General features: G+C 31.1%; 1 protein-coding gene across 2 annotated transcripts in view; it reads left to right on the top strand.

The window, feature by feature from the left end:
- LOC124103352 (cadherin-10) overlaps positions 1-17,949 on the top strand; it is a 178,809-nt gene extending 160,860 nt beyond the window's left edge. Inside the window, exons 9-12 of one of the 2 annotated variants that reach the window (XM_046459931.2) lie at positions 4,033-4,154; positions 9,113-9,221; positions 12,223-12,474; positions 16,262-17,949. In XM_046459931.2, the coding sequence (XP_046315887.1) occupies positions 4,033-4,154; positions 9,113-9,221; positions 12,223-12,474; positions 16,262-16,746 (968 nt within the window). In that variant the 3' untranslated portion in view covers positions 16,747-17,949. Of the gene's footprint in view, positions 1-4,032; positions 4,155-9,112; positions 9,222-12,222; positions 12,475-16,255 lie in introns of both variants that reach the window. The other variant, XM_046459930.2, reaches the window with a different exon arrangement.
- Positions 17,950-21,469: the final 3,520 nt, after the last annotated feature.

Raw genomic sequence — 21,469 nt, 5'->3', positions numbered from 1 at the left:
TTCAGATACTGTGAGAAATTTAACTTCTAAAGCTAGTTGAAGTAATTATGATTCAGTAAAAAGCTAAGCCAATTACCTCTTCTTAAGAACTGAACCTATTTTTTGCCACTAAATGAATTCAATCTGTGGCACAACTGTTGGAAATACCTACCTGCCAAACCAACACCAGTCAGGGTCCCATTATGCTATTCTGGGAATTAAATTAAGCAATGAGAGTGAAAGGGAAACTGCATATAGGGAATTGTTTTTACGAGACTTTAAACACTGGTTTTATGCTAAGTGTGTCACATACCTCGCCTGGAGCAGGACAGAATGACATACAAATGTACTTCTTACCAACGTGTTTCCAGGCCCTGTCTCAAACAGTTTAATTCTACATTCCAATGCAATGTATCACATCATGTGGTAAGTGCTAACTACTGCAAGTAATTATTTAGTGCATTATTCCATGGCATAATTCCCCTTTTCGTCTTTAAAAAAATATTTTAAAATGCCATGCAGGGAATGAAAATAATCTAAAATTAAGGACACAATCAGGGTCTTAATAATAAACTTGAAGTTTCAGAACACATTTATTGTAGTAGCCAAAGAGTTCCTTCAAAAAAATTTAGCTATAATCATTTCAACCCACTCTGAGGACAATGGAGCTTGGTATAGGAAGGAAGGACTCCATTATGTATTAGTAAAAAAAAAGTTGTGTCCTAAGCATGTGCAACAGTTCCATTTTTGAAAATCTGGGGTATCTAGACAATAATTGAAGACTTTTCTCTATTTAGAGATTTGCAAAAGCTTTTTGAATTCTAGGCATAGTCTCACCTCAGCACACACATTTTAAGATCCTTTGTTGCTGGTACATTGTATTACTCTCCTGCTTCCCTAAAGGACTCCGAGGAAGACTTAAGTGGTAAATATATGCCAGCAGCTCTTCTGTATGATTCTGCATTCTCAGAATGCTTTGTTTGTTTATTTATACATAAGCCATGACATTTGCCAGCAAATATATACATTGCTTTTTTAATAGGTGATGCCAGACCCAATGCTTTACAAATACATTCATCCCTGTGGCTTTAGCTTTTGATTTGAAGATCCTTGGGCTATTTGGAAAGAGGCTAAAGAATCTACATATTGTGTTAGGGCAAAGTCTAACAAAGCCATTTTTGAGGCTTGAAACTTTCCTTTTTCTTCTTGTTTTCTGTGACATAGCTAGTGATTGAATTGCTACCAACAAGAGTTACTTTTATGTCACACTTTATATTGAAAATACACATTTTGTTTATGTCCACTTACTATAGCAGTAGATTAAAGAGCATGTTCTAGAGAAATGGAAGAAGTGTGCATTTCCACTCTTCTTCATAGCAACAGGTATGAAGGGGTCCATTTTTGGTGAGTACTCTACCTCTGGGTCTTATGAATAGTATGAGACAGATAAAGGTGCAGATACAATGGAAAATATTTTTCTGTTTATTTTCCTTTTCCCTCTTCTTCTTCCCAATGGGGACCTCTTCAGACCCATGTGATTGTGAGAAAGCTTGTTAACAGGTTTTTAATGTGTGAATGCATTACATGGAGAAAGATTGCACAAACTCTTATAAAATAGCCATGAATACATGATATTGGTAATAAAGATGATGTTCATAACATTTAACATGTTTGAAGTACTAGTCATCAAACTGATGCTCTGACAAGAACTTTTCCTGCTTTATCACACCTAACTTTACAAATAACTATGTGAGATCAGAAGCCCTGTGTTTTTACACATACTGAGTAATAAGGCATTGGGCAAAGTCACAATGCGTGAACATGAGTGGACTTGGATATAAAAGAAACTCAGTTTACCTCCAGGGTATGAACTCTCAGCCACCTGATGCAGGAAAAGGTGGAGGGCATGCAGCCATATATTACAAACAGGAAATTAGAACCTGTCAACACAATATATGTGGATTAAGAAGTCAGAGCTAAGATTTAAGAGGAGTGTCAAGGAGATGCATTTTAAATTCCCTCTTGGAAAGAGGAACAGAAGTTGAATATACTTCAGATAGATTTAGAATCCTATTTGCCTTCCTTTTTACTACTTCAGACTTGTAAATATGCCTGCTAAGAAATCAGTTCTTACACATTATTTTTAAAAAGCTGAAATTATTATATTAATAACAATACAATTACACGTAGCTGGAAGAAGAATTCTTTTCAACAGTAATATATACTCTGTTTGCATATGACAGTATTTTTGTATCTGAAAATTATTTAGTTAAAATTAGGAAGTCAGACAAATTTTGTAAAGGCAAATGATAATATCCATAGCTCTTTTTGGTTTATATCACTTAATAAGTTTGTTAAATATACTCTTTCAGCTTTTATAAAGCTAATTTCCCTTTTCTTCTTTTAAATTTAGTTTTAACTGATACATTAAAAACAAAAATGTACATATTAGTGGGATTCCACTTAATATTTTATATTAAAATATATACATATTCATATACACACATATGGCATGGTGTTTAATCAGGTTAAACATATGCTTCTCCCCAAATATTTATAATTTCTTTATGATGGAAACTTCCAAAATCCTTTCTTCTGGGTTTCTAAAATATATAGCACATTGTTGTTATCTGTATTGCCCCTCCTGAGCATAAGCACACCAGAATTTCTTACTACTTTGTAACTATAACTTTGTATCCATTGATCAACCTTTTCTTATTTTTTCTCACTTCTCTACTTTTTACAGCCTCTGGTAATCAGCATTCTACTCTCAACTTTTATGCGTTCAACTTTTTGAGATTTAACATATGAGTGAAATCATGAAGTACTTGTCTTTTTGTGTCTGGCTTATTTCACAGAATACATCAATCTCCAGTTACTTCCAGATTGTTGCCAAAGACAGCAATTGATTCTTTTTCAGAATCAAATAATATTCCATTGTGTATATGTACCACATTTTCTTTATCCATTAATCAGTTGACAGACACTTAGGTTGTATCCATTTCTTTACTGTTTTCAGTGGTGCTGGAAGGGACATGGAATTGCAGATGTTTCTTCAACATTTCTATCTGTTTTCTAATGTTGTTCCTCTACTTTGTCAAAGTTTTCAAAGAAGTTGGATTTTATCTAAAGATTGTGATATTTGTATTTAAGTCTGAATAACTATAACATGATTTTAAAATGTTAAAACACTCAGATATCAATAAAACTGCTTAGAAAAATCTACAATGAAGATGATGCAATTGTGACTATTATAGGTTTGTTACTCAAGCTAAGGTAAATAAGGAACATTTTTTTATTTCCTTTACAAATCAAAATATTTTATCTGCATCACTTTACTTGGAAATTTTGATGCTCTTTATTTTAGCATTTGTAGTAAAGACATCATTATTAGCTTGCCATTTGTTTGTAGAGCTAATTTAGAACCAATAAATTGTTATGCAAAATCAAGTCATGGCTGTTGAAATGGTACCATTCATGACTATATAAATAAAATGTCTGAAACTTTATATCCCAGGGTAAATATTCTATCACATTGTAGAATTAGTAGCCATATGTTATAATTTCCAAGAAGCAATTTGAATGTTGCTATTAGAATACATTTTAATTATCATAGTCAAAAAATAGGTTTTTAGTAGAACAAGGATTTATTGATCTTGCATAAGTAACTAATTTATTTTAAAATAGTTCTTCATCTCAAAAAAATGTTAAAGATTAAATAAGTTATATGTAAAAATTATGTAATAAACATTTATTCACATCTTGTATATTTGGACAGTAAAGACACAGATATGAGCTCAATTATACTAGGTTTTACTGTTAATTTTTTTACAAAGTAAAAATAATCCCCTTGTGCTCAATATTAACTGAATTCATGACTACTTAATTAGGCTCTGCAGTAAATTTCTTCATTGCATTTGCTCATTATGTTAGGAGAATGAACGAAATGTTTATTGGTATGTGAGCACTTAAATATCCATAAGATGTGTATATAAATTAAATCTGGTGCACAAACATGCATTCCTAAACAAAATTCTCCTTTATTTTTTCTAGACAATCCCAAAGAGACAACTCGTGTAGCTGTTTTTGTGAGAATTTTGGATGTTAATGACAATGCCCCACAATTTGCTGTGTTCTATGACACTTTTGTATGTGAAAATGCCAGACCAGGACAGGTGAGCAACTGGAAGATTGAAAACACAGGGCAGTTCTGTATTAAATGTTTTATTTTCACAAACTTGACAGGAATGAATGAAAAAGGGATAGGAACCCTCACATATACTCCCTGCAATATTTTCAAACGGTGACATGTTTTTAAAATTGAGAGTATCTAAAATAGCAGTGTACCAGGTTTCTTAATTCCTTCCTAAAGTTCTGGTGAAAAGAAAAGACATTATCTCTTGCACACAAATGTATAGAAACAACTTCAGAGAGAGAGAGAGAGAGAGAGAGAGAGAGAGAGAATTTTTTAATATTTGTTTATTTTTTATTTTTCGGTGGACACAACATCTTTATTTTTTATTTTTTTGTGTTGCTGAGGATCGAACTCAGCGCCTCGCGCCTGCCAGGCAAGCGCGCTACCGCTTGAGTCACATCTCCAGCCCCACAACTTCAACTTTTAAAGCTTTCGAAAACATGAGCAAACTAGAATCCTCTGCTGTACCATTAGGTAAATATTGAAATTGCTAGAGAAATGGGAATGAAAGTTTGTGAAAACCCAGCAACAAATGCATGAAATCTTTGAAGCATTCCATCAATATTCAGATAAATGTGCAAATACATTTTGAAGTAGGGCAGCAGAATTTGCTTATACATTGGTTTTCATCATTACACCAACATGTAAAGTGCTTAATGACTCAGTTTTAGTCCTTTAAAGCATTCTCCCTACATCAGCTTTGTTTATAATTATTTAAATCTTTTCCTCAGTGGACTCATTTTGTTGTTTAAAAAGCTCCAGAATATATGGCTGAAAAGACTGTTCTTAATTGCTTTGAGTGCTATCTTCACAGAAGGAAGCTGCATGTTATAAATAATAATTGGGAATCCAATGTATTTTATTAGAGAAAGAGAAGCCATCATGAAGCTGTATTGTGTTTTGACATCATTTGATGCTTTTATAAACATCAATGTCCTTGTTATATTTTTATGCAAATTATATTGTGGAATACTTCCTTTTGAATATACTAACAGGAATTCAATAGCCTGTCTATTGTGAGAAATGGTAAAATGGCTGCAATTGGATTCCTTTTTTTTTAACTTGAAAATATTATAGAAGTGTTTAATTGGGAATATTTAAATGACTTAGCTACTTCCAACTTCTTAATGAAACAGTGTCCACCCTAAAATACCATTCAAAATAGTCCTCTGCTTGGAAGACTCAGCATGAGATAAGTTAAAATATTTTCTCTAAGAGATAAATTACCCATTTTGCTACTACTGCATTCATTGCTCCCTCTATGATTATTCTATTTGATTTTCAAGAGATATCTTTTCAGAGCATTTCAATTATTATAAATGCAGACTTACAAATGTATTCAAAATACAAAATAAAGAATTGTGTTTATTTTCCAGTGCCTTTTCTCTTTTTAACTATAGTTGGCTCAGTAATGCTCCAGACTTTCTGTACGTGTAAAACCTAGTTGGCATAATGAAGAAAAATAATCCAAAGAAAGATGATTTTAATAAAAAGCAGTTAGCCTACCTTAACTATGCTGATAGAAAGGACATGATTAATAATTCTTGTCTAATTGACTGCATGTACAAGTCTTCCACACTAGTTATTGTTAATATGACCAGTTCGCAAAATACCACCATGTTCTCATTGGCTGAAAACTAGTTCTGCTTATACAAAAATGTTATAATAAATGATAGAATTCTAGGTTCTGACATCCAAGCTTGCAAACTTAAAGTGATTATTTGATAAACGTCTTCTCTGTGCCTTTTATGATAATCACTCATTAGCTTGGCCTCCCCTCCTCCTAAGAAAGGAGGATTAGGATGTCTGGGAATGCTGCAGTTATTTATAGAGAATCGCAGTCCACCCAATACTCCTGCAAATTAAGTGCTCTTTAAGTAGCACTTAGAAAAACAAAATGGGGAATAATTCCATTCATTTGGTGTGCAGACAAATTGATAAGACAGAAATAAAACTAATTGCCACTCCCTCCTCCTCCTTATTTCCTGGCCTTAGCTCTTCCTTGGTCTAAGCATACAAGACTTTCTTAGATAGGATGCAGTTTGCAACTGATGAAGTATTAGAAGTCGGTCATCTCCTGCCTAACAGGGTTACTTAAATTCTCACCTTTCTACCTCAGAGAGACAGGACCTTGAAGGAAGGAACAATAGGTCTTTTACTTCCCTTCGGTTTCCCTCACTTACCTTCACTCCTGCAGTCGGTAAAATGTATTTAATAATTTTCCAAGTCTAGATGAAGAAAATACCATGTTAATCACAAAGAACCTTTCCCAAGGAATCTCTCCAGGGAGGGCTGCTGTTTATATTTACTGTTTACTAAGCACCTTATTAAAGCTAATACCACTGACAGCAAATATCAAACCAGATAGCAACCAAGACTTTATCAAACCAAAAATCGTTTCACGTATTTTTCATAGGACAATATTTAGTTACTTCCTAACAGCTAAAAGATTGAAGTTTTCCAGAATAAAAGAAAGGTTTTTTTCATCAACAAAAACTCCTAGCTAAAACATTAAAGCATAATAACTACTTGTTTAATTTCAAATACATTAAAATCCACTCATTATTCCACATTTGGTTGTAGTATGATCACTGAAATATTCTTAATGCTTATATCAAATGTAAAAATACAATGATAATATAAACAATTATATTATTGCCAAGAAGAAAAGCTAAGAAAGAGTTACCTATATCTCTTTTCCATAGCTCAAAATGAATATTGGATATCACCAGCTTGTGTTCATTTGTTTCCTGAGTGTGATAAATTGTTTCATTGCAATTGGATTAAAATGATTTGTCTCCAGTAGAAATAAAATATTGAGTGTTCATATAGAGAGCCAGAAGAAAAGTTTTATCTACTTCTTGTTGTGAACTTCTGATATTGATTGCTAGTCTTTATGGCATACTTAACCCAAACAATAGTTTTGTGATTTTGAATGTATGATTGGAATAGAAAGTGGGGTTAAATTGAAAGGTAAATTTTGAAAATAAAGGGGTTAAACACTAAAGCAAAGTATGTCTAAAAAAAAAATCTTATGAAGCAGTACCTCTATTTGCAACAGAGAAGTCTTAGAGTCATAAAATTTATTATAAAATGATAGGGATTCTGCAAAATGTGATTCTGTTTTTTGTAACTTTAATATGAATTGGAATTACTCCTTTCATCACAAAGTATATCAGTTAACCACTGACTTTTAAATCAATGAATTGACTTTTTCATTAAAATATCATTGAGCATTTTATATAAAACTTTATGGTTTACATATATTTAAAGATGTGGATATATGTCCTCAGAAATGTATTATTGTATTATTTTGAGGATAAAAATGAACTGCAATTGTTATTTGTAATAACAGTTACAATCATATGTTTATTTTGAGAAATTGTAGTTTTTATTCTAAAGAAATTAGCTCTTTCTTGTGTTTATAGGTGTATTCATATAGAAATCTTTGTGACTAGGAATTTGAACTACTCTGTTGTCTTTCAAGATATGTTATTTCATTTATTTCTCTTCAATATACCCTTATGAATCAAAATTTTAAAAATAAATCTTTTAAGTATATTTGATAGATACAAATCAGTTAAGAAATTCTTTGGTAAATGAGTTAATAATTCTTGAGTAGTTTTAATACCTTTTTTATGTTTTTATCTTTAATTAACTCCTATACCATTTTTATATTTTATAAGTCTGGCTTCTATTTAAACTTATTAGAAATAAGATTTAGTTAAATATATTTTTAAATTGTTTTAAACTAATTTAGTTTTAAATAATTTTTGATGCTTATTTCTAGGTAATAAACATATTTTTGCATGTCTTAATTAAATTCTTGTGTCATTTTTGATAAATGAGTAAAATAATTTTAAAAGTTAATACTTGAAATTTTTCACATTTCTGTTGATGTAGCAAACTTTGAAAGAAAATAAGAATGGTTATAATGATCTCTTCATTTATTTCTTGTTTTGTTTAATGTTTTAAACTTGAAATCCCTAATTAAATCAAGAAAACCTTAGCAACAAATATTTCCACCAACTATTCACACAAAGTTAAATTGAATTGATGCATTAAAAAGCATATTCCTTTTAATTAAGCATATTTGATGATTTTTACAGGCATAAATAGACATCAATATGCATAAGAAGCAACTTTTGAAACCCTGATAATAATTGAAATATTTTTTAAAACAAAAAAAAATTATTTCATATGTAACTTAAAGAATAAAGAAATCATATACCGATCCAAATACATAACTGTTACATATATTATATATTTATATAGTATCAATCATATACTATATCAAAAAACAATGATATGATTATGTATAAACTGTTAAATTTTCCACTGTTATCAGACAGTTTTTTATTAACTCTTATATTAAAACCAATTACCATTTCCCCATATAATACATATCTTGAATTTAAAAATATATAATTGTATTTAAAGTGCAAATGAAGCAAACTATTGCTATCACAGTGGAAAATAATATATAAACTTTTCTTTGTAAAATTTATATTCAACATTATGTATGAAGTATCTCTTTTCTTTTATTATGTTGCACCTAACTTTGGGGAGGAGCAAAGCAATATTTTTATTTCCACAATTTTTCTTACATCAGATCAACTCTTCCCAGTCAATGTTTAGATTTATGTGAAATAACATACTAGTTCTACATTTAAATATACAAGCCCTCAAAAAAATATAATATCTTACAATTTACCATTTTGAAGGAAAAGACAATATTTATGAGAGAGAAATAAGTGGGACTGAATGGTAGAAGAGAAATATCATTAAAAAGAAAATGATCATTAAGATTTATTCACCATGAACAAAATAAATTCTTTTAAATTTTTCTACAAAGCAAATTTTTTAAAATTATGTATTACAAAAGCAGATTATACATGTGTATTTTTGATGACTATATAATATTTTTCTCTCCTACAGCTAATACAGACTATAAGTGCAGTAGACAAAGATGACCCTTTAGGTGGTCAGAAATTTTTCTTCAGTTTAGCTGCTGTCAATCCAAACTTCACAGTACAGGATAATGAAGGTAAGTTTTAGAACTTGTTCATTATGATATAACATGACATTAACTGGAAATTTCTTCTAAAGTAACCATTATAATATACATGATCTATCAATTTATTGATCTGCATTATGAAATTTTGTTTTTATCTGATAGTTAATTATATTTCATGATAATGTCTTGTTTGAAAATGTTAGCTCTCTTTCATTTAATAAACTACATGAGAGAAGTGTCTGTGTAGATATGAACAATGAGATTGATGTTGAAATGATTAGAAAGGCTACAAATAATCACTTTGCCTAAGAAAAGATATAGAAAATATGAATGGAGAAATAAGTAACTCAGTGAAAGTGTTATGCAAACTCTGATGAGACTGAATAGCAGCAGGTTTATTGAAGCCAAGTAGGCATAAAGGAAGAGTAAGAATGTGACGTAGCCTCACTAGCCCCTTAGAAAATATGATGCAAAGGCATTGCAAGGTATGCTGTTGTCCTTATAGCATACAAATTTTATTTTTCAGAAATTAATTTTTCTCATAGTCTCATAAAAATAAAACACATTTTACAGAATAGTTATGATTGTTTAAAAGTTGAACAGCTCTGTTCCCTGATAAATATGTCATTGGAGTCATTCTAGTTAAAAAAAATTATGTTGTCAGATCTCTACTGGACTTATTGTATTTTATGTTAAGCTAACTATGCAAGCTTCTGTTTGCTAAAAGACATGCGTTTTAGAATGGCTGCAGATTTGTGTATTTTTAAATAAGCCTCATAACCACATTGGCATGTATGTAGTGCTTTCTTCACAATACATGATGTGTGTTGGCAGAATCAGAATCTAGGTAGTTTTCAAAGTACCAGCAAATAATTTAAGATAATAGGTCATTTTACATTGTGCCAACCTTTATTCAAGCTATTTCATCTGGTAGAATCTTAGCAAAAACCAACTGAAAGGGGGGCGGGTATCTATTGTCAACATCTGTTTTTTTATTAAATATGAATTTATTAAAATGCTCATGTTTTCTGTCACTCCAAACACCTAAAGTTATCAAGTTGAAAAAAATTAACACAAAGGTGGCAGTCAAAATGCAGAATGACTATTTAATTTCTAAATATGAATTGTAGACATTCATATGAAATATGAATTAGAGATTAAGTCTGAATTAGAGATAAACAACATCCTACTTTTTAATTTGCTGAACCTGGCAACAGATACATTGAGTTTTGTTGTTGTTGTTGTTATACATGACAGTAATCAAACATTGAATTTAGACTGGAGCTGTCCCTAGTACTGAATTTATAGTATTGAATTGACAGTACCTGCTTCTTGTTGTATTTTAATTTTCTCCCTGCTCCAGTGAAACTGAGCACTGGTTATTAAAAAGTGATATAGACATGAAATAGTATTGTCTTAGCATGGCATTTCAAAGTTATTGGGGAAACCACTCAAGACCAGCCTTAATTAATTTTTGACAAATATTACCAAGAGTTCTTCAATCTATATATGGTACTCAAAGCAGGAAATAAGCCCACAGAATATAAACCAGAATATTTAACCTAATCATATAAAATTAATTATGCTGTGATACTGGGTGAAGTTTTTTTAAAAAAATTGAAATAGCATATATACCACCTTAGTGTTAATTTTCTAGCCTTGTATTTATTAATATTTGCCTTAAACTCCCTTATTTCTATGTTATTCCTGTTTAAAATTAATTTTATTTATTCTATCATAGGTCAAAAATTATATCATGAATTTCTAAATATTCCATGAAATAATTTGAAATGAGTCAAACTTTATTTGGTCCCTCAACCTGTCAAAACTATTACAAAACTAAGGCTCAACCATTTGTTAAAAAAAATTAAAAATTAGACAAGCAAGATTCTAAAAGTACCATATGTATGCTCATATTATCTTAGGGTATTTCAGGGGAAAAATAGTTATTGAAAGATAAATTTTAAAATTTGTTTATGTGCATGTTATTTTGTTAATCTGCTTTCCCAGCTTATGTAGTTAACTGGTATCATTAAGTTCCAACTCATAATTAAGGAATAGATTATTTTGTATTCAACCACTGTACTTGCAACAGATTACCACTATTTTTTTTCTCTCCTGTTTGTTTGATTTAGCAGCTCACTGACTCCCTCCCTATATTGGCATTTTAAACAACTCTGCAGGGCTGACTAAACAAAACTAACTTCTCTGGGAAAACAACCAGGATAGAAACTATCATACCAATTATTTTTTAAATATTACTTGTTTGGGGATAGAAGTCTTTTTTTCTTTTTAATCCCACAAATTCCATGTGAGAATACTAGGTGAATTACCAGGTAAAGAAAAAGTCAGTAGTATAATATGCTAGGTAGTGGGATATTTGTCTTTATTAAATCTTTACTTCAGTCTGGAACTTTATTAGGCACTTCTAAGAGTTAGCCCAGGCTTTCTGTTATTTCAGTTATATACATGCTTTAAGTTATGTGTTTGTTTGAATGAGTGGAAATCAATGCTCAGAAATGTTAAATAATTTGCATGCTGCTGGGTATGTATTGAGATTCTTCATGGATTTTGACTATTTTATTGCTTTAAACAATGTAATAATGCTTACAATGTATCCAATCCTATTTTCTTCATGAATATTGGATTGAGATATGCTGTATGTGTGTAAATGAAAAAATGAAAGAAAATAATATTTTCTTTTGGTCTACAAAGCAGATTTTCAGAAAACAGTAAAAAAAACTTCTCATCTATGTAAACTTGATATTTACTTATACAAACTCACCATTTTGAAAATACTATGGGATAATTTTTGAAAAGCTAGTTAGTAATCAATCCATAATGTTAGATTCTTTGAACTACCTTATTTGTCTTGTTTAATGGCATTGCACATATGTAATAGAAAACTTTATAATGGTTTTATATTTTTTATGAAGAGAGTTTTATTTATATATACAATCCTGGCTATCACCATGAGTTATCAGTTTACTATATGAAACAAACATTTGTAATGTTTTAAAATTTATTTTAGATAACACTGCCAGAATTTTAACTCGAAAAAATGGCTTCAATAGACATGAAATAAGTACCTATCTCTTGCCTGTGGTGATCTCAGACAATGATTACCCAATTCAGAGCAGCACAGGCACACTGACCATCAGAGTATGTGCCTGTGACAGCCAAGGCAACATGCAGTCCTGCAATGCAGAAGCCCTGCTCCTCCCTGCTGGTCTCAGCACTGGGGCCTTGATCGCCATTCTCCTCTGCATCATTATTCTGCTGGGTAAGAAACTTTAAAGAAAATTGAATCATCTTCTAGGATGCTTACTGTAGTATGATTTTAAACAAGGAATATTGCTATCAGAATAGTCCCTTGCCCAAACTAACACCAAAGTTTTAGGATATCCAGCCAGAATATAGAAGCAGTGAGACTTTTCATCATTCATATGTGAATCAAAATGCAAAAAAAGCAGCTTTAATACTGTCATTACAATATATGAAATAAGTAATGAAAAAGCAAGAAGGGTTGAGGGCAGAATAGCTTTGTTAGATTTTAGAAAGTTGAGAGACAGGTGATTGCAATTCTTGAAAAAAAATCAATGATTGGTACCTCCAATTAGTTTATAGCTGGTCCATCACTGCTCTCCTGAGCCCTGTAGTAACTCTATGGTGTTGTTTCATTTTGGATCATCTGCCAAACTCTAATTCAGGAGGAGGGTAGAAGCTGGAAGAGTATGATAAGATTTTAACCTCAACTCTGAAAGTTAGATATCAGCAAATCTCAGTAAGAGTAAAACAACAATGATAAGGTTTAAGATACATTCTGTTAGAAACACAATTCACAAATTTGATCTAGTATAGGACTTCTCACCAGCATAACTATACTTATTATCAATTTTTCATACTTACATTAAAGTTAATTTAATAATTAAGCCTTCATTTCAAATTCTAAAATAATCTTTACAATAATTTATTTTAACAATTTTTACTGTTATAAAAAAGACAGCACCTTTTTATGTGAAGTTAGGACCAATAACAAAGACATTGCAACCACAAAGAATATTAAAAATATGTGTTAATTCCATAATATAGCTAATCCTTCATAGAAGATTAGATTTTTTCCATTTTTTTTCATAGTATATACAAGAGCTCTGTGATTAAATATCTCAAAGGTAAATTATACATATCACTAAATTAATGGAATGATCAATTCTACATAACTTTCTTTGTTTCTTTTCCTTTTTTTTTTTTTTTTTAGTTTTTTTACTGGCAATTGATGCCAGGAGTGTTCTAACAATGAGATCCACCCACCCCCCCCCGCATCCCCCGCTTCTCCCCACCCCCCAGACAGGTTCTCACTAAGTGTCTTATGGGGATTATAGGTGTGTACCACCACATTAGACTTTACATTAGATTTACATGTAGTTTAGGAAATGAAAATGTGCACATTTAAAAATATGTATTATTGACTGGAATGGTGGTGCATTCATATAATCCCAACAATTGAAAAGGTTGAGCATAGAATCACAATTCCAGGACAGTCTAAGCAATTTAAGGAGGCGCTTGGCAACTTAGTGAGAGCCTGTCTCAAAATAGAAAAGGAAAAGGATTGGGGATGTAACTCAGTGATAACAAGCATCCTTAGGTCCAATTCCCAATGCCAAAAAATAAATAAATAAATAAATAAAAGTGTTTTTTTTAAATATTTAGTTATGAGGTATTTTCATATATAACAAAAATAATAAATGATTTCACTTAACAGAATGTGGGAGAATTGATAAAAGTTTATTTCTATAATTTGACTTTTCTTTATTTCTAAACATATTAAGAGAAGTCAAGAAGCAAACTTTATATTAATTAAATCAAAAAGTTCAAATATGAATAATCTATTTGAGGACTTTATAATTTATATGTAAATTATATTCAGTCATTCTGCTGAAATATGTATTAAATATAAAATCTCCAGTAAGAATAACATCAAGAGTAGCAAGCTTTTATTAAGTTGATTTTGTCAAACAGTGTAAACAACAATATAATGAAAAACACTTTTATCTTTCATTTGATGAAATAATGTATGCAGTATGTATGGTTATCTTCACTTTATACACAATAAAGATGAATGTTCGAAATATTTAAAGCATTCTCCAAGGCCATCAATTTGTGAGAGGTTGAACCAAAGCACCCTGCTTCTTGGTGATTGTGTGTACAATTTTCCAGTGATATTTGGAGTTTTTGTCCATGTTTTTTTCTCATAATGGCTGGGTTGAGGCCTCACTGTCTTATGTGTTCACTGAAAAAATGAACTCTCCCTTTATTTGATTTACTTGTCTCTAAAATAATGATTCTTGATTTTATAACCTAGAGTAAATTGCTTTTTAACTGCTTTTGAGTTAAGAATAAGATTAAATTTACTCTCCAGATGCATTAGCTTCAAATTATTGTTTTGGATATCCCTCTGACCCTTATTGAAAACACTATATCTGACATTCCAAGAAGCAAGGGAATGAACTTGGAGTTGGAATCAATATTACTAAATTTTTATTATTAGAAGCTTTTTAACTCAGTAAAATCATTTTGTTCATAATAATCAATCTGAGTTTCAAAACTTTACTTCATACATTTTATGGGTGCATGAATACATGAGTTTAAGCAAAATAAAATTAATTCTTCCCAAAGACCTGAATAATAAACAGCTTTCTGTCTTTATCAAGGGCTATTTTTTTTTTTTTTTTTATCATTTTAAGGCCAAGATTACTTAGCAGTGGGTTAAAACTCCTTTTGGTAGAATTAGAAAAGTTTCTTTTTTGCCCTGTCACAGATTTGAAGACCAATAGTCTGAGAATTCCATGTTAATAAATAAGGAAACAAACAGAACTTAGAATATCTTGATACAAAAATATCATAATTCCCCCATCCTTTAGACATTTCTTCTAAAAGAGGCTAAGGACAGATATATAAGAGAGCAAGATTTCTCCCCTTCTTTTACCTATGTAATTGAATTTCCATCTGTTTCTCTAAATCAGTTTAATGGACCAGAATCTAAATGTTTGGGTACAGCAAATAATAGTAGGAAATTTAAATGCAATCAGAAGAATTTGATGTTAACTTCCTCTTAGAGTTCATGTTATTAACATTATTTTGGTTATTAACAGTATTATTTTTATACTTATTGTTACTGTCTCATCAAAGTGGAGAACTGTCCTTTGTGAGCAATATACATTTCAACTTATGTATACACACTTTTTAAAAATGTATCTTGGGCTGGGGATATAGCTCAGTTGGTAGAGTTCCTGCCTTGCAAACACAAGGCCCTGAGGTCCATACCCAGCACCAAAATAAAATAAAAAAAAATGTATCAGGCCAAGGTCCCTGCATTGATTTGGAGTTAATCCAGTGTAGTGACTTGAATATATTTGTTGTACTGTCATCTAACAATTTGGGGGAGTTCTCTTACAAGATATATATTTCTAAGGAAAGCATCATAAACCTCTAAACCCATGTTATGTCTAAACATCTGGGTCTTATTTCCTATAATGTAGGCCTTCTTTTAAAAAAATAAGAAACAAAGCTATATAAATCAATCAACACAGTTATTTAACAGAATCAATATTCTATACCTTATTAAGAATGGTAAGGATGTGAAAATGCAGGCATATTTTAGCCACTTGGATCTTACATGAAGCTTAGTTCAACTTTTCTAATGTTTGTATAACATCTATCTTACTATTTATTACACAAGGCTCATATATTCCGAACAACCAGAAACTAACACTTCTTAGAAAAACAGATAAAATATGCACTGTACTTAAGGAAGATTCCATAGTGCCTTAACAATAAGTCAGAAACACCCCTTTTGAATATCACCTACCTTGACTAAACCCTCTTCTGCTTCCCCCAACAAAAAAAAAAAAAAAAAAAAAAATGGAATGTGAAAGGAAAAATGGGGAAGTAAAAAATACCCCAATAACTCATGCTCCTTTTTCGCTCTCCCACTTGCTTGATAGCATTCTGAATGGTCTTCTTATGTCTCTCCTTGTTTTTTTTTTTTTTTTTTTTTCTTCAAGTTATAGTAGTACTGTTTGCAGCTCTAAAGAGACAGCGGAAGAAGGAACCTCTGATCTTATCCAAGGAGGACATCAGGGACAACATCGTAAGCTACAATGACGAAGGTGGTGGCGAGGAGGACACCCAGGCCTTTGACATTGGCACGCTGAGGAATCCTGCAGCGATCGAGGAAAAGAAGCTGCGGCGAGACATCATGCCAGAAGCGCTCTTTATCCCCCGCAGGACTCCCACGGCGCCTGACAACACGGATGTGCGGGATTTCATCGCCGAGAGGCTCAAGGAGCATGACCTGGACCCCACTGCGCCACCCTACGACTCCCTGGCCACCTACGCCTATGAGGGCAACAACTCGGTGGCTGAGTCGCTGAGCTCCCTGGAGTCAGGCACCACCGAAGGAGACCAGAATTATGATTACCTCCGGGAGTGGGGCCCCAGGTTTAACAAGCTCGCGGAGATGTACGGCGGTGGGGACAGTGACAAAGACTCCTAACCTGGATTTCTGTTCTGCTCAATAAGAGGAAGCGACGTGAAGGACACTGTCTCCACTTCACCATATTTGATAATCAGGAGACGTTTCCTGCCATTCAGCACAATTCTTTCCCATTTATTTCTTAATTTGTTCATTAATTGCATTAATTCTTTCCTGTAGGATGTCTCATAGAATATATGCGACATTTTATTTAATCACTTCCAAGAGCCAAAGCTATGGAAATTCAGTGTTGTCCATCTTAGTAAATAATAAAAAAAAAAAAAAAAAAAAAAATTCAGAAACATGAACAGGATAGTTCTCCCTTAAGCAACCTCAGAAATGAGCCGCTTCTGTTAGGTACATGTTCTGCCCTTGCAAATGAAGCTTTTGAAAAGGTGCAGACAAATTTTAAGATATATCCTGTTCTGTACATTAAATTTAAAAAGAAAAAAATGTACATGTGGTGTTAGTAGGTGTGATATGCAACCTGGTATACAAACATTTGTGCAATTTCATTTCATCAAATTCTATCTGCTAATGTTTTATATTTATATTTTTGTATTTATTTTTAAAAAAAATAAACCAGTTTTTACAACTACTTTGTCTCCAGCTTTTTTTTTCCCCTAGGAAGAAAACAAGTTCTCCATGAACTAAATATCTTGGTAGAAAATTATATTAAATACAAGTAAGAAGACAAAGTCACTTTAATATTGAAAACGGTAACCAATTTAAAATAACTTAGTCAAGACTTATCTTTCCTAGTGAGTCTTGTTGTGTTATAATATGTGAAAAAAAAATCTTAATATTAAAATTTTAACTTATAAATCATTTCAATGTACCATTCAAACAACTTTAAAATATTGTCATCCTTGTACTAAAGACACCAAGCAATGCAATAATTTCATTTTGTTCATATTTCCTGAAATAATTGAGAAAGGAATAAAACATTTTTCTCATTTTTGTATGACATCTGTGCTATTGAGGTTTATAGGCAATAATAGTTCAGACAGATCTCAGACTGAAATCATGTTTTAATGGAAAATATATTTACCTCCCATGGTGACTTTGAAAATGGCTAGTAATGACAGTAATAATGCTGAATGTTCCATTAAGATACATCGTTGCAATTATGTCAACTTTCCAAAAATGCATTACACATTTATGTGTAACAAAGTCTGCTTTTCTGTCAATGAATGATTCAATAGCAAAGAAAAGGGAGGGAGGATTTTTTAGATAAATACACTGGCAGTTAGTGCCAGTCCAAAGTTTCTGAGAATCATGGAGTTTAGCTGCCACTAACTGATTCTTTGTTTCTCAAGCTCCACGACATAATTTATTTATAAGTGGAATACTTTATTGGATCTAAGCAAAGTTATGTTCCCTGTTGAGTATACTGTAAACAATACCAAAGATTTGTGTGTTAATTAGTGAAAATGCTATGGTTTTGGAGTAAGTCAAGGTATGATATTGACATGTCCTTAGTGCAGAATTAGTTATTTCACTCTTTTTGAACACTAATGTTTTCTAACTCCCAGGTTGCCCCACATCACTCTGACCACAGATACTTAGGTTTGCATAGTAATAATGAAAGATAATGAAAAGATAATGAAAGATAAACAAGCCTGGTGGTCTAATTAAAATTACAGCCACATTTAAGACCAAATACACATCACACTGTATAGTAAGATCTAATTTGGCACACTCCCTCAAGTTCAAGAGCCCATTAATGATATACTGAAGTCTGGCTACCAAAAATATAAAGTTTAAGAAACAACAACAACAACAACAAAGTTTTATATGTTGAACTGAAAGGAAGAAAAATTCTCTAAACCCCCTAGGAAAAGAGTTCATTAAAAATAAAATTGGGGCTGGGGATATGGCATGGTGGTAGAGCACATGCCTAGCATACATGAGGCCCTGGGTTCCACCCTCAGCACCAGATAAAAAATAAAAAAATAATAAAATAAAAGTATTATGTCCACTAACAACTAAAAAATATATTTTAAAAAGAATACTTTGTAATAAGATACTTGCACTACTTGTAAAGCAGTAAAATGTTAGAGGTGGATCCATTTTTAAAAAATTTGGTTAACAATGGAAAAGATAATAGGATATGTATCTTAAGAGCATTTTATATTATGATTCAAAATATAATTTTGTTTAAACATTAGTTTTAATGTTTCCAGCATTAGTTGTTTTTATTAATATTAGATGTTGGTAATTGACATTCTTAATTAAAGGATTTAATTATCTATGCTCAAATAATTTAAAAGCGACATTAACTTGTTGTCATTTATTTTGACATACATTTTTTTTTAAGAATTCAAGGATTGTGACAATGATCCAAACCAATTTTCCAAAAATACTCTCCGAACTAATATTTGTTGGCAATGAAGGTGGTATGGTAAAGGTGTGAGATTTCTTGGTAACCCTGAAATTCAAAATATATGCCTATATTAACCTGTTTAATTTTTCTTAATTGTTCTTCTAGAATTATTCTTCTAGAATTATTGTTCTTCTAGAATTATTGTTCTTCTAGAATTATTGTTCTTCTAGAATTATTGTTCTTCTAGAATTATTTGTTATTCTAGAATTATTTGCTACCAAAGGAACACACAAGGTTTAGCTTATTCTATGTCCAAATTTTGTTTTGTGTGGGGATTAGGGCAACTGTCTTCAGTATCACAGACTATTGATTTCACTGAACCAATGTGGGATACGCATTTATTTATCCATTTATATGCTCATTTGTCAAATATTTATTGAGCATCTATTAAAATCAACAAATGTTTTAACTCCTAGATATGTAAAAACAACTCATATAAACATTCTTCTATGAATGAAAATGAAAATATGGTAAAATTGTTATTGAAAAACTCTTATTTTATGACAAAACACCTAGATTTTCCTATAATCAAAATTTCTAAACACATAATAATAAATCATTCTGTTCTTTTTCATGATTAAATATTCAGATAAGTAAAAAAAAATTGGCTTATAAATCTTTTGATCATTAGTAATGATAACTGAGTTCTCATTTTTTTAACTTTCAACAAATTACCAAAGACTTATATAATTTTATATTCAGTCTTAGATTGAGTTATCTCTTTCTCTCTATATATACAGATATATCTATTTGCTATATATTCTAAAATAAAATAAATTTAGATTTAGGACTGAGGATTAAGGATGTCTTCTTATCTAGTTCAGGTATCAATATATGTACTTAACTGTCTATAATTTATATCAATAGTATATTCATAGATATGTACATACAAACTATCAAAACAATAAAATTAATTCCATAAAATGTTCAATGATTTCATTCACATTGTGAAGTTTACAAATACATATAGACAAACACATAAACTCAGATATTTATTAAATAATTTTCACTAGACATATTTATAAGAAAATGAATCACTTCTCATTTATTACAGGTCTTTTGATCCAATGAATACATAAAGAGATGGTAGGATAGAGTGATGCCTGCAATCATTCAGAACTCCTTTATTAATCATGATCAATACTTACCTCTGAAGTTATTTGAAGAATAAAATCATACAAAGCTAATAAATTTTCAAAACGTTTTGATAGAACAAATGGCTGAATTATAGACCTTGCCTTTAGGCAAGTAAGTATAACCAATGTTACATATGTTCAACAGTAACAAAACAATATGCAGAATGATAAGTAAGAAATAAAATGAATAAATGATTTGCGAGGACCTCTATTGTAAGGGTGGTAGCTGTCTTCCCCTCAACTGTTCTCTCAGTAGATAGTGCTGAGTATGTAGCACATGATAGTTATTCACTAAATATATATCTAGTCACTATCAAAGCATCTCATCCATTATGGTTATTCAAGGTAGAATTGGGGCCTTATTTATTTAATCCAATCAACTTCCTTACATGTGTCAATGATTCTTTTACTGGAGACTCTTTAAATGTAAATAGACTTTATTTAGTCTGTTACCATTTTTTTTTCAATTTTCCTAAGCACTAAGCAGCACTCTTGTTAGTTTTTGCCACACACTTAAAAGAGTTTAATCATTACAATAAGTTATATAGTGTTAATATATCCATATTATTCCTTTTAAATAAATTAATAGATTGGCTAAGTACTGCTATTCCCTCCTTGCAGTCGGGACTTGAAATTGTACACTTGGACAATTGCCAAGGTAACACATGCCAAATTTCTTTCCTTCCTTCAAATATAGTTTTGCCTAGTAATCCATCCAGTCTTGTAAAAAAAGAAATCAGTGATTTTTCTGAAGAAATTTTTTTTTAAAGTTTGTATTGTTCTGTTTCTCAAAGATTTCACTGAAGCCTCCTTACCTATACGTTTAATTCTGAATTCCTATAAAAGATTAATAAATTTGCCCAACTGAAAACACTTTTGTTTTGAACAAACAGTTTGAACTCAACTTAAAATTACCTGTGGGTTTTTTCCTCATTGCTATGTTTATAAACATCATTTTAATGCTCAAGATCACCTAGTTTACAAGCCTAAAATTTTCTGGAAATTTCAAATACTATTACTACTTATTAGTAGCATCAATTACTTAACATATTCAGAGATGAGCCATCTAATTCCCACCAAATCCATATCAAACCTTCTCTAACTGCTGTCTGCTTCACCTGTGATTGGCAATGTTGTTTTTCCAGTGAAATGCTCAATCAAGTTATTGGAGTAATTCTCGATCCTACCTATTCTTACAAATCTCACATTCACGTGGTTGGAT

Source organism: Marmota monax, unplaced genomic scaffold (assembly GCF_021218885.2).
Source record: "Marmota monax isolate L192 unplaced genomic scaffold, Marmota_monax_Labrador192_F-V1.1 WCK01_AAM20220418_F8-fsc00240, whole genome shotgun sequence".
In the NCBI taxonomy this organism is placed as follows: Eukaryota; Metazoa; Chordata; class Mammalia; order Rodentia; family Sciuridae; genus Marmota; species Marmota monax.
Note: the sequence above shows the minus strand (reverse complement) of the source record. Positions and strands in the feature narration are given on the sequence as shown.